The 13,964-nt window shown below is 50.3% G+C and overlaps 1 protein-coding gene across 1 annotated transcript in view; it reads left to right on the top strand.

The window, feature by feature from the left end:
• The first annotated feature begins 12,952 nt into the window (after positions 1 to 12,952).
• Pgs1 (phosphatidylglycerophosphate synthase 1) overlaps positions 12,953 to 13,964 on the top strand; it is a 38,249-nt gene continuing 37,237 nt past the window's right edge. The window contains exon 1 of the mRNA XM_075989968.1: positions 12,953 to 13,104. Coding sequence (XP_075846083.1) covers positions 12,971 to 13,104 — 134 coding nt within the window. The 5' untranslated portion in view covers positions 12,953 to 12,970. The remainder of the gene's footprint in view (positions 13,105 to 13,964) is intronic.

The raw sequence follows: 13,964 nt of genomic DNA, 5'->3' as shown, positions 1-13,964 counted from the left end.
TAAGAAAGGAAAGACTTATGTATATATATATGTGTGCCTACCTGTGGGTCAGAGGCATCTGGCCCCTTGGATCTGGAGCTTAGAGGTCTTTGTGAGCAGCAATGACTCTTAACCACTGAGCCTGGCCCATGCAAAATCCTCAATGAGTCTAAGGGCCGGCTTGTATGGATTTCTGTTTTCTATGAGCCTTAGGTGCCACAACCAGCATTCTTTCGAATTGTTGGTTTCTGGGTTGGATGGTGTGGGTTCTGGGAAGCCCCATGGCTGGTTTACTGGCGATTATTAGACTTCTAATCTGAAGATAAACAGCCTGGAAAAGTGGGAGGAGTCACTTGGTTAAAGCAGGGCACGTTTCCAGGGACCCACTCTGAGACAAGGACTTGAACTGAGGGTCGGCAGACCAAGGACAAAGCTTAAGCCGTTGCCTGCGCCTGCAACGCCTCTTATCTTGCTGTGTAGCTGAAGGGGAAAAGGAACCAGTTATCTAGTCTGACCCCTCAGCTCCACCTAGCTCCCCGCACCCACCCGAGGGATCAGGAGGCTGCCACCTTCTTCTAATCTTTCCTGTTGCAGAACTTGGATGCATTCAGAATCCCATTTCCAGGCAAAGGTGCAGGGTCATAAAGATAATAAAGATAAGCGTTTGTCCTGGAGAGGAAGAGCCCTGAGGTTTCAGCTGCCAGCCTGTGGCAACCAGCCTCTGCTGAGATCATCCTCTGAGTCCAGATGGGGAGGCATGCTGGCGCCTAGGCAGGCAGGAAGCGCTGGTGTGCCTTGGTGGCCCCACGTGCCATGCTTACCCTGGGCACAGATGCTAAGATAGCCATCCTTGGTTACCAGATATGCAGTACAGGGTTGGGAAGCCTTGCTCATCCCTTGGACTTGGTTTGTTTACGTCTGGAGGTTATTTACTTTATAACTTGTCCATTACTTTATAACTCTGTGCTAGCTTATGGCCTACACCTGGAGCGACAAACCAGGAGCCAAGATGCCCTGCAACTTAGTCTAGTATGGGGCAGGAGCCTGTTTCTCTTCTACTCCCCTTTCTCTGGGTCATCCTGGAAAGAGATGCAGGGAACCCGCTTCTCCTCTGCCCCCTGAAGAGAGAGTGAGGCTCCCAGAGCCCAGGCTTGCCATGGGCACACTTCTCAGCGGCAGCCCAGGTTCACTCTCTGCCCTCCAGGACTGCTTGAGGAGCAGGGGGAAGCCGGTCACAGATAACCTCTCTCCTGCAAGGAGAAGGACTCAGGGGTCACGTATCAAGTTGACCCCGGTTTCTTCCTTTCCGGTTGCTAACAATCTGAAGGGGTGGAGGGAGTCGAGGACAATGGCCCGTGGCTGGGAAGCAGCATTCCAGTTGGCAGGCCTTTGTTGCAGGCAGGAGGGGCCTTAAGCAAAAGAAAAGGTTTGCGGGTCGGGTGTCTGAGGGGCGGCAGCTAAAGAGTTCTTTCAAGCTTGCCGTTCCAGGCCCAGCCTGCCTTTGGCGTTTCCCAGAAAACTCGGAGGAGGGGAAGAAAAAGAAAACACTTCACCCACCCACCACACACTCACTGGATCCTCACTTCTCAGATTCCTGGTGCCCTCCAGGGACTGGATTGGCCGGAGTGCCAGGACCCCTGCCCTGGCGGCCATTCCTCCGCCCACAGAGAGCTTGGGGGTGGGTAATGGATACGTGTGGGGTGGGTGCTGGAGGAGGGTGCAGTCAGAAAGGAATGGGGTGCTGAGAAGGGGAGTGTCTTCCTGCCCATCACAAAGGAGTTCATAAGTTGTGAGTTGGGGCAGAGGATGAGGGAAGTCAGCTTCCAGGCATTTACTCCACCATCCCACCCTCCAAACCAACACACCCTGCTCTGTCCAGGGATGGGGTGGGAAGTGTCATTTGCTCAGAAGCACCCACAAAGGCCAGGCTGGCGCTGGGCTGGGGAACAGACAGCAGGGCAGCTGGGCAGTTCTGGGAAGCCGGGCTGCGGTGAGCCATCTGGGTTGCAATGCAAATGAGGCCTGGCCACGTGCCGAGAGCAGAAGTGGCTGTACCCAGGGAGGAGAGCCCAGCCTGGGGCGGGGTGCGTGCGTGCGTGCGTGCGTGCGTGTGTGTGTGTGTGTGTGTGTGATGCAGACTGGAAGCACCTCCAGAGAGGCCAGGTCTGGAGGGGGACCGTGTACTACAAGGCTGGGACCCTGTGCTCTAGGGACAGGTGCCCCTCACTGGGGCGAACCTGCAACATCTACCCCACCTTCTGTAGGTGACTCTCAGGTATCCTTCAGAGCCACCTGTCTTCTGAGAAGGCACTGGGGTGCACTTGGTGTGCACTGAACCCTAGGCAAGTTCAAAGTAAAAAGGTAGGCCTCCCAAGGTCTCAGGCTTTGTAGTGGGCGGGTGGGTCAGGTAAGAGGGTGGGGCTCTCCACCTAAGGGAGTCTAAGAGTTGACCTTGAGGTAGCCTTCCCAACCCCCTCTCCCACGCGTCTTGTTTAGAGGGTTTTAAATATATTTTAATTATATTTATATCTATTTTAATATAAAATATAAATATATTTTTGCATAAGCGTCTGTGGGAATTTGCCTGAGAGGGCAAGTACCTCCAGGAAGTGAGCAGAGGACCTTGGATTCCCTGGAACTGAAGCTATAGGAGGTTGTGCTGAGAGGCAGCTGACGTGGATGCTGGGAAGTGAACTCACGCCCCGTGGAAGAGCAGTGTGAACTCTTAACCCCTGAGCCCTTTTTCTAGCCTTGGAGTATTTTTGCGTTTTTTTAAAAAATTTTTGCCAGGTTAGCCTGAAACTCAGAGATCCGCGCGCCTCTGCCTCTGGAGTGCTGGAATTTAAGGTGTGTCACCACCGTCGGGCTAATTCATTAACTTGGATTATCTGTCTGAGTACGTGCAGGCGTACACGTGAACCGCGGGGCACACGTGCGGATCGGAGGACTACCCATTAGGATCTGCTTTCTCCTTCTAGCATGTGGAGCATGGGAACCAAACTTCAGGTTGTCAGGTTTGCAGTCGCTCTCACGACCACCACTACCATTGTTTCCATCCCAAGGCTGACCTCAGACTTCTGGCCTTCCCTTCTCCCTCCCTAGTGCTGGAGTCACAGGCACCAGCATCTGGCCCACCTCAGTTATGCAGTGCTGGGAACTGAACTCAGGATTTTGTGACTAGTAGGCAAGGACTCTACCCACTGAGCCACCTTCCTACCCACTGTAATATTATTTGGAGTTTCTTTTTTCTTTCTTTTCTTCCTTTCTTTTATTTTAATTAATTAAATAATTAAATATTTTCTAGTTTTTTGAGACAGGGTTTTTCTGTAGCTTTGGAGCCTGTCCTGGAACTCGCTCTGTAGACCAGGCTGACCTCGAACTCACAGAGATCCTTCTACCTCTGCTCCCCTAGCACTGGGATTAAAGGCCTGCACTCCAATGCCTGGTCTGCAGTTACTTCTTGCTTCTCATTTCACACTTGTTTTACAAACTCACTCCTTTATTCCTTACGTGGGTGGGTGGATCAGGGACTGAGCTGGCCCCTGAAATTTACCCATCTGAGTTTAGGTTCTTCCTGGCAGGACAAGATTCCCCCACAGTTGATATCTGAATTGATTAACTTTGCTAAGTGCCATGAAGACATCATAAGCCTGATCTGGTGACCTAGGTCTGTCATCACCACTTCTGGGGAGGCTGAGGCAGGAGGATTGGAAGTTTAAGGCTTGCTTGGCCTACAGATTTCAAGACCAGTTTGAGACCTTGTCTTAAAATGAGAAGTAAAAAAGTCTCTATGTGTGTGTGTGTGTGTGTGTGTGTTAGACTACTTGCCTAGCGTGTGTGTTTGCATGTGTGTTAGTGCATTTGCCTAGTGTGTGTGTGTGTGTGTGTGAACTTGCCTAGCATGCAGAAGGCTCTAGATGCAATACATTGTTACCATGATGGGAAACCATCCAAAGGGGCTTCCCTGAGGAAGTGACAGATAGACTGATGGGAAGCTGAATCGAGAGAAGTGTCCCCACTTGGGCCACACTGGGGCCCAGACTGTTGACCAAACTCCTGGGCTTTCTCTGGAGTCTGGCTCCTCTGTTCTGCCTGACTTTCTGTACAAGTAGGTAAAGGGAAGACTCAAGGGCATATAGGATTGGCTTCTCACCATCTCAGGGTACCCAGAGCTCTGTTGTCCAGTGTCCCCGGGGCTCACATCTGCTCACACACCCTCCCACTCACTAAGCAGCTGCCCGACACTGTGAGAATAAAGTTTCAACTTCATTCTACCCATGGGAGGGGCCCCCTGGAACTAGTTAACTGGGAATGCAGAGAGAAAGCAGCCATTTGGGACCACTTTTGAAAGGCACAAACTAGTGGCGGTTTCCGTCCTGTGTTTTCTATCCTCTAGCAATACCTGGGATTTTGTTGACAGAAACATAGGAAGGGATAGCCAGGCTGGACCACAGTGGGTGTGGGTCAGTTCGCTCACACAGGATTAAAAAAACAGTTTTTGAGACAGCCTGGAGATGAGGCAGTGAAAAGGCGCAGAAGGCCAAGGAGGCTGCAGCCTGATGATCTGAACCCGTGAAAGGAGAGAAGCAGTTCCACAAAACTATCTTCTGACCTCGCTGTTTGTGCTGTGGAGTGTGTGTGCATGTACACACACACACACACACACACACACACACACAGAGACAGAGGCAGAGAGAGCAAGCTGGGCAGGGTGCCACACGTCTGTAGAACCAGGAGTTCAAAATCACCCTTGACTACACAGTGAGTGTGAGTCAGCCTGGACTACATATATACATAAAATAAAAATAGGTAAATCTTTAGGAAATGAAGCAATGACAAAATCTGGAAACCTTACACCTATGTTCTATATTCTGGGGCTTTATTTGGCATTTGGTGGTGGGCCTGCATCCAGCCTGACCCATTGTTGGGCCTGCATCCAGCATGGCCCGTCGGCCCTTTATTGGGACACTGGACTTTCCAACCCTAACTTTCCTCAGGAGTGTCAGGGAGCCAGACAATCACTCAGCCTGGCCCCTTGTTCCAGGCTAAAAGGATCTTACTCCCCCTGCCTAGCCTGCTCCCCCTCTCTCTCAAGCCAGGCTAGTGCTGAGAGGAGGACCCTTCTGCAGGTCTCTTTCTTCTGTTTCTTTGCTTGGGCCAGGTAGGCAAAGCTGGGGAAGGAGGTGGCGGGGCGTGATTCTGAGGGGACCCCCTCAGATACCTCTGTGGCTACTGAGTGGGCTGCCCTGGGACAACTGGCCACAGATGGCTGTGTTTCCCCACGCGCTGGGCTGCTGGGTCACAAGGCTCTGTGGTGCTGGCTGCATGCCACACCACAAGAGGCCAAGATTCCCCTGAAACCAAGAGCTGCATTTATCCTCACACTGACAGAGAAGCAACCAGGATGCTTTGCCCTGGAGGTATTTCCAGAAATTTGGGTTCTGACTTCTTGTTGATTAGATGCCAGAAAGCCCAGAGTTGCTCTGTGGTAAGGCGGCCGTTGAGCAATAGATGTTTTCTTTTGCTGATGACAAGAGTTTTTGACGTTGAAAAACTGAAATGATAAGTGGCCAGCCCTGACCAGCGGCCCCCTTCTCAGGCCGGGGTGTGTGTGTGTGTGTGTGTGTGTGTGTGTGTGTGTGTGTGTGTGGCTGGCTTCAACTTTTATGCTGGGAAGGAATTCTTTATGGCCTTGGGCTCTTCCAGGTATCTCCTCAGCTCCAGAGGACGTAGGTCCTGGTCCCAGAATTCTACAAGGCCTCTGTAATTTCTCATTCTGTAGTTGTGGGTTAGAAGGGTCCTTGAGAGGGATATGGCTGTAGATTGTAGATGTGGGAGAGTGGGAGAGTACCCCGTCCCTGCCGTGTGTGTGTGTGTGTGTGTGTGTGTGTGTGTGTGTGTGTGTGTGTGTGAGAGAGAGAGAGAGAGAGAACAATGGAGTTTGTACTCTTTTTTTTTGAGACAGGGTTTCTCTGTAGCTTTGGAGTCTCTCCTGGAACTAGCTCTTGTAGACCAGGCTGGCCTCAAACTCACAGAGATCTGCCTGCCTGCCTCTGCCTCCTGAGGGCTGGGATTAAAGGCCTGGCTTTTAATTACCACCAGCCTGGCTAAGTTTGTACTCTTCTTTGACCCTGTGGATCCTAGGCACCAAACCAAGGTTGCCTGACTTGGTAATTGGACAGGTAAGTTTTACCTGATGAGCTATCTCAATAGCCCTAGGAGACAGCTTATTCTGGAGCCAGATATGAATGACTGTGGTCACAGAGCAGGATTCAGCCTACATTATCATGTTCCAATGAAAAGTTTTGCTTTAGGTGGCTGGTGAAAAATGGTCAGGCGCTTGCTGCTCAAGCATGGTGTCCTGAGTTCAAGTCCCAGAACCAACATACAGGTGGAGAGAGAGAACTAACCCTATAAAGTTGTCTGCTGATCTCCACATACAAGCTGTGACATTTGTGTCATCCCCGCATGCAAACACACAGCAATGATAATTAAAATAAAAGAAGAAAACAATTGAGTTTTCAGACAGGTTCTCATAGAAGCCAGGATGCCCTTAAACTCCCTGTGCTGCCAAGGATACGTTGAGATTTCTAATCCTCCTCTTCTCCCAGTGCTGGGAGCCCATGCTGGAGCATGATTGACAAGCTCTCTGTTAGGACCTCATTTCCCTTTTCAATTTCATCTTCTTTATGTGTGCAAGTGTTTTGTCTGCACTATGTTATGTCTGGTGCCAGTGGAGGCCAGAAGGAGGTGTCAGATCCCCTGGAATGGACTTTATAGATGGTCTTGAGTGCTGGGGATTGAACTCAGGTACTCTGGAAGAGCAGCCGGGGCTCTTAACTGTTGAGCCATCTCTCCAGCCCTGCAGCCCATTCCTGAAGGTTTTTACAGCTACAGAGCAGAAGAAAACCATAAACCAAAGCGCTTTCCAAGCCCCTTGGTGGAAACCTCAGGAAGGAGGGGAATCTCTGCTGTAGGTGTCAGATGCCCTCGGATGAGATTTGGGGTTTGGATTGGTGGAAAGCAGGGTTCTGTCAAATGAATTTGTCCCCAAAGGTTTCATGTTATAGCCACAAGGATATTAGGTCAAACACAGAGATGGGTGATGGGTAGCTATTAACAGGGCTAGAGATAGCCCGAGATGATGTTACTGGATATGCAGCCTTCTGATTTCCCATAGTCACTAAGCTCTAATCAGTCAATAAGCCTGGTAGAAGCCTTCACAGAAGTACCAGCTTCTTTTCTGGCAATTAACCAGCCTTCCTCCCCCCCCCCCTTCTTCCTGAAGGCTTATTCTGTAGCTCAAGCTGATCTCAAACTGTGGCAATCTTCCTGCCAGGTAAAGTCTGCATGCATTGGGTTGATAGGTGTGGGTAGCCATCCCTGGCTATGACAAGCTATATTTTGTATTTGTTTTTCAAAGCAGGGTTTCTCTGTTTAGCCTTGGCTGTCTTGGAACTCACTCTGTAGACTAGGGTAGTCTTGAACTCAGGGATCTGCCTGCTTCTGCCTACCAAGTTCTGGGATTAAAGGCAAGTGTCACCATGCCCAGCTTGGCAAGCTATTTTCTTTCTTTCTTTTCTTTTCTTTTCTTTTCTTTTTTTCCCCCGAGATAGGGTTTCTCTGTGTAACAGCCCTCTGTAGACCAAGCTTTAGATCAGACTTACAGAGATTCATCCACCTGCCTCTGCCTCCTGAGTTCTGGGATTAAAGGCATGTGCCACCACCACCCAGCAAGCAATCTATTTTCTAATGTGAAAATTAGAATATTTTTAATAATTTTATTTATCTATTTATTTACTTATTCATTCATCCATTTATTTGTAGACAGAGTCTCACTGAGTCTCCAGGCTGGCCTGGAACTTGATATGTAGACCAGGGTGGCCCTAAACTTACAGAGATACACTTGCCTTAGCCTCTCAGGTGTTGCTATTTCAGGTGTGCCCCTGGTTTATGTGGTGCCGGGTGTCGACCCCAAGGCCTTGGGCCTGCTAGGCAAGCATCAAGCGACCACCCCAGTCCCCCTCTCCTCGACTTTGCTTGTAGTTCTTGTCAGAGATGATCTCTCTCAGGCTGGCGAGCCATGGCCTTCCTCTGGCATGGCTGTGGATGTGGGTGCAGGGAGTGAATCAGAGGCGGCACAGGCCCTTGGCTCAGGATTTCCTGACGCTTCCTGCCTGGGGGAGCAGCCTGCTCTGGGGCATCAGCCGCTGCTCCCTGACGTCAACCCTGCTTCCAATGAATGGCTTTCCTCTTCCGTTTGGGAAGACTTGCTATCTGTCATCAAGCCCATTGACCGTCTTTCTCATCCTGGTACCTCCTGTTTGGGAAAGAGCGAGGGGAGCTAACGAGAAGACAGTGGGTGGAGACAGGAGGCAGGGCAGGACTCAGTGGATGGGTCTCTATGGAGTGAGGGGCCCTATGAGGACAGATACCATCTTGTCTGGGGCCCTCAAGGTGTGTATCAATAACTCCACGCACGGTCACACGCTCTGTCCCAGATCCAGAGTCCTCTGAGCAACGTTGGGATTCAGAGACCCTGCTAGGTGCTCATCTTGACCTGGGCGTCCTTTGAAAGTGCCTCATCTCCCCAGGGTGTTCTCACTAACCAGCTCAAACAAGGTCTCTGGGCAGGAAGTATGTACCTGCCATCACCATGCACATGTAAACGTGCTCCAGGAGCTGGAGAGAAGGCTCAGAGTTAGGGACACTTGCTGATCTTGCAAAGAACCCTATTCTGATTCCCAGCACTCACGGGGTGGCACACGGCATCCTTAACTCCAGTTCTAGGGGATCTGACACTCTTTTCTGACATCTATGAACACCACTCACACATATAAAAGGAAATAAATAAAAAATAATTTTTTGGGGGAGGGTTTTCAAGACTGGGTTTCTCTCTGTAGCCCTGGCTGTCCTGGAACTCACTCTGTAGACCAGGCTGGCCTTGAACTCAGAGATCCGTCTGCCTCTGCCTCCTGAGTACTGGGATTAGATATGTGCCATCAGCCCTGGGCTTCAGGAATAAAATTGATAGGTTACTGCAGGAGTACTGAGGTGTGAGGTGTCACTATCTTCAGTGGTGTAGCCACTGACAAGTTGCTGACCCATGCTCATGCAGGCAATGGTTTTTAAACTCAGTGGGTCGCAGACCCAAAAGATGCGAAGCTGGGGAGCATGGTTTCAGTGGGAGGAAGATACAGGGTGGCCGTGGGAAAAGAGGGACCAATATTCACTATTTTTTAAACATTCACTATTTATGTGCATGGAACTGTCGAAGAATAAAAATGAATTTGCTATTAACAATATAAATATAAGCCGGGCGGTGGTGGCGCACGCTTTTAATCCCAGCACTCGGGAGGCAGAGGCAGGCGGATCTCTGTGAGTTCGAGACCAGCTTGGTCTACAAGAGCTAGTTCCAGGACAGGCTCCAAAAACCACAGAGAAACCCTGTCTCGAAAAAACAAAAAAAACAACCCCCCAAAAACCCCAATATAAATATAAATACTAAAAGATTAATTTTAAAAATAAAGGGGATGCTAGGTGTGGAGGCACACGCCTTCAATCCCAGCACTCGGGAGGCAGAGGCAGGTGGATCTCTGAGTTTGAGGCCAGCCTAGTCTATAGAGCGAGTTCCAGGACAGCCAGGGCTACATAGAGAAACCCTATCTGGAAAAACCAAAAGTAAATGAAGAATGAATGAATGAATGGGTTGGAGGGATGGCTTAGCAGTTAAAAGCACTGGCTGCTCTTGCAAACGACCAGGGTTTAGTTCTTAGTACCATCCCAAGCTCATAACCATCTGTCTTTCCAGCTCCAAGGGGACTGGCACCCTTCTTTGACCTACATAGACACAAGGCATGAGCATGCCACAATACAGATGTGCAGACAAAGCACTCCACACATAAAATACATAAACCTAAAAAAATAAAAAAAATGAATAAAAAAAAAAACCTGCCTCATCTCTGAAAGCCAGTCTACAAAATTTTGGAATCTCTAAGATATTCACGTCCCGGAAGAGTCATGGCTGCCTCACTCTGCTTATGGCTTTGTTTTAGACCAGCCTTGAAGCTCGAGGCTCTCTGTGTGCGGTTTTGGAAGGGGCTGGGCCATCCGTGTTTACTAGAAATGGAAATACTTATTAGTTTCGTTTGCCCATGGAGTCCATACCACTGCATGCAACTGCGACTTATTTTAGAGGAGACATTCCCAGGGAGCCAACCCCACGTCTCGGGTACCGCCTCATGCAGCAATGAACCCATGGGCAAGGCAGCTTGTTTTCTTCCTATGATGGTCAGGATGTTTTGCCATCCCTGTGGTGATCACCGGTGAGGGTGAAGGGGCAGCTGATCAATGCTGTTTACTCTGCACCTCCCGGAACAGGTTTAAGGCACCATAATCTCCTGCTGGTTACTGGAAGTTATGAAATCTGATGATTCACTGTTTTTAACTCAGAAGAAGTAAATCAAATTTTACCTAGCAGTTGTAAAACTATATGTACTTTAAAAAATTAAAGCCAGTCTGAAATACTCACTGCCTGTAAGTGACTTGGAAGTTCCTAAACATCACCAGATGGTCTGTGAGAACACCCCAGCGGGTAGTGTTGTGTTCTCCATGCCTCTCACAAGATGAGCTACTTTTGGGTTCTTTTTTGTTTTTGTTTTTGCGTTTATTTATTTATTGAGATGGTCTTATTATATAGCTCTGACTGTCCTGGAACTCACTCTACAGACCAGGCTGGCCTTGAATTCACAGAGATCCTCCTGCCTCTGCCCTGAGTACTGGGATTAAAAAACTCTCCACCATGCCTGGCATGGTGTAAATATACCCTGTACTTAACCTTTTTTTTTTTTTTTTTGAGATAGGGTTTCTCTGTGTAGCTTTGGAGCCTGTCCTGGAACTTGCTCTATAGACCAGATTGTCCTCGAACTCACAGAGATCCGCCTGCCTTTGCCTCCCAAATGCTGAAATTAAAGGCATGTGCCGCCACCCGCTTGTACTTAAATTAAAAAAAAAACTGTATATATTTAGGCAGAGGCTCATGCATTCCTAGCTGGTCTTGAACTTTCTATGTTGCAATGAATGACCTTTAACTCCTGATCCTCTTGTCTCTGTTTCCCAAGTTCTGGGACCTGCCCCATTTCCTTCTTTTTTGTTTTGTTTTCCGAGATGGGGTTTCTTTGTGTAACAGCCCTGTCTGTCCTGGAACTCACTCTGTAGACCAGGCTGGCCTCGAACTCACAGAGATCCGCCTGTCTCTGCCTCCCAAGTGCTGAGATTAAAGGTGTGCCCCACCACTGCTGGTCCCATTCCTTTCCTTTCCTTTCCTTTCCTTTCCTTTCCTTTCCTTTCCTTTCCTTTCCTTTCCTTTCTTTCTTTTCCTTAGATACTTCTGCTTTTGCTTTCTAAGGGCTCATGAGTGGCTGGGATTACAATGTGGGCTACCATGTCTGTATAAGATTGTCTTTGTACCACTCCTTGACAATATTTTTTGCTGTTTTAAAAATCAGTACAAATTTTATTTATTTTTATTATTTATTGTATTCATATGTATGGTCTGGGGGGGGGGCACAAGTGAGAGAGCCATGGCGCCGTGTGCAGGTCAGAGGACAATTTCACATGGCAAGCACCTTTTCCCACTGAGCCGTTTTGCTGGCCTCTCCTTTCTAATTTTCTTTTTATTTAAATTTCTGCATGTTCACTTATTTTGTGGGAGCAGCAGGCACACACATGCTACGGAGCGCACGCGGAGATCAGAGAACACACTGTCTGTCAGGTCTCTCTCCTTCAACCAGGTGTGTTCTGATGCTTAAACTCAGGTTCTCAGCCTTGGCAGCAAGAACCTTTATTTATTGAGCCCTCTTACCAGCCCCTGGCGACTTTGAACAGGGTGTCACTTCTGCAGGATATCGTTTTTCAAGGAAGATGTGGTTCTCCAATGTTCTGATGCAGCAGAGGGTATCTAACCAACTCCTTTACTGGGATTTCCCCCCCACTTTCAGTACTGTGAAAATGTTGAGATCAATATTCTCGTGGGAATACTTCGGTGGAAGTGAAATTTGGAATGTCAGTGGAAGTGTCACAGCTTTAACGCCACAGCATCTCTGGGGTAAACAGAATTATGATTATGTTTTACAGTGTTTCTAGTTACTAAATCCTGGCCTGTGTGAGCCAGAGAGGGACTTGGTGGCATGTAAGTCTGACAGATGGCAGAGGAGGGTCAAGCTTCAGGGTGCTGAGCCGACACCATCCTGGAGAGATGCCGGTGATCGCGGATACAAGGCAGTGGGTGGCAATCTGATGGTTTTGGGGTGCTGAGCCGTCAAGGCAGGTGATGCAGGGCGCAGGGCTCAGAACAGAAGCTATCTGTCAGGATTCAGGGAGCTGAGCTGTCACCAGCATCCTACTCCTGGAGCGATGCAGGTGATGCAGGGCGCAGGGCTCAGGACAGCAACTTTCAGCCAGGATTCAGGGAGCTTAGATGTCACCAGCATCCTCCCTCTTGGAGCAATGCAGGAGAGTGCAGCGCGCAGGACTCAGGACAGCAGCTATCTGTCAGGATTCGGGGAGCTTAGCTATCATCAGCATCCTCCCTCCTGGAGCAAGGCAAGTAATGCAGGGCGCAAGGCGGGAGCTGTCAAATCAGTCAGGTGTCAGGGCGCTGAGCAACCTTCCTCTTGCAGCAAGGCAGATAGATGAGGGCAGGACGCAGGGCTGCAGCTATCACTCCGACAGGATTCGGAGCACTGCACTGTCACCAGCATACTCCCTCCTGGAGCAGTGCAAGTGAGCTCAGGATCGTGGTCTATGCCGCCTGCCCTCGAGCTCCCTCCCAGTGCTTCACCTAGCCCCAGAAGGCACCCTCTACAGCCCTACCAGCCCAGGCGGCCGCCGCCGCCTCGGCGCCTGCGCACTGGTTCCGTGCACACGCGCGCGTTCGCGCGCCGCTGTCAATAAAGTTCTCGCGCGCCGGAAGCGGAAGCGGCGGGTCTCCATGGCGGCGCCGGCAGCGGGCCCGGTGTTCTGGAGACGGCTGCTGGGCCTGCTCCCTGGCCGGCCCGGGCTGGCCGCGCTTCTGGGCCGGCTCTCCGACCGCCTGGGCAGGAGCCGGGAGCGCCGGCGCCGGAGGTGAGAGCGCTCGGGGCGAGGTGGGCCCGGCGGGCGGGCGGGCCCCTCGCCGTCTCCCCGCGTGCTGGCGGCCCGGCCGCGGCCCCCGTGGGCGTGCACCGTGCAGGAGCCACCCGGGGCGCGCTCGGGGCTGCAGCGGGGTCCCCGGGGCGAAGGCTGGTGTTCTCTGGCCCTGCGGGGTGACTTGGCGGGAGTGAATCAGCCCTGCGGCGACCGGGTGCGAGCTGCCTTGCACACATCCTGCTCGAGACATTTCTCAATCCTGACTCAGTCGGCACTCAGGCCGGTGAAGAGGAAACTCTCGGAACCCTTTCTACGTGTTTTCAAAGGGCCTGTTTCTGGAAAAGTACTGAAGTGGGTTGTGTAAACGGGGAAGTAGGTCTTGAAGCAGTTTGTTCGGGCAGTGGTCCTTTAAAGTAAACATTTGCCAAGAACTGGCTTACCTAAAGAGGCCTAATGCTGTTGTTAATATTTAGGGGAAAAAAAGTGTGTGTGTGTGTGTGTGTGTGTGTGTAAGTCTCTTGTGTGCAAATGATTAGAGACACTGGCCCCAACGAAAGCTTTGAACCTACTTTATTAGTTGAAATATTCAGCATTTTGATTTTATAAGTGTTTTCTTTTTCTTCTGGTGCTGGGGCTCAAACCCAGAAACTCATACACACTAGGCAAGTGATCTAACAATGAACCATATCCCTGGCTCTCTCTCTCCTTAAAATAATTAATTTTTTGTGTATGAATGTGTGTGAGAGCGCTCAGGTGGTGGGAGGGGGACGACCTGTGGAAGTTGGTTCTTTACCATGTGAGTTCAGGTGATTGAACTCGGGTCCTTGGGCTTAACAGCAAGCTCCATGGACCCCCAG

The sequence above is a fragment of the Microtus pennsylvanicus genome, chromosome 11 (genome assembly GCF_037038515.1).
Source record: "Microtus pennsylvanicus isolate mMicPen1 chromosome 11, mMicPen1.hap1, whole genome shotgun sequence".
NCBI lineage: Eukaryota > Metazoa > Chordata > Mammalia > Rodentia > Cricetidae > Microtus > Microtus pennsylvanicus.
Note: the sequence above shows the minus strand (reverse complement) of the source record. Positions and strands in the feature narration are given on the sequence as shown.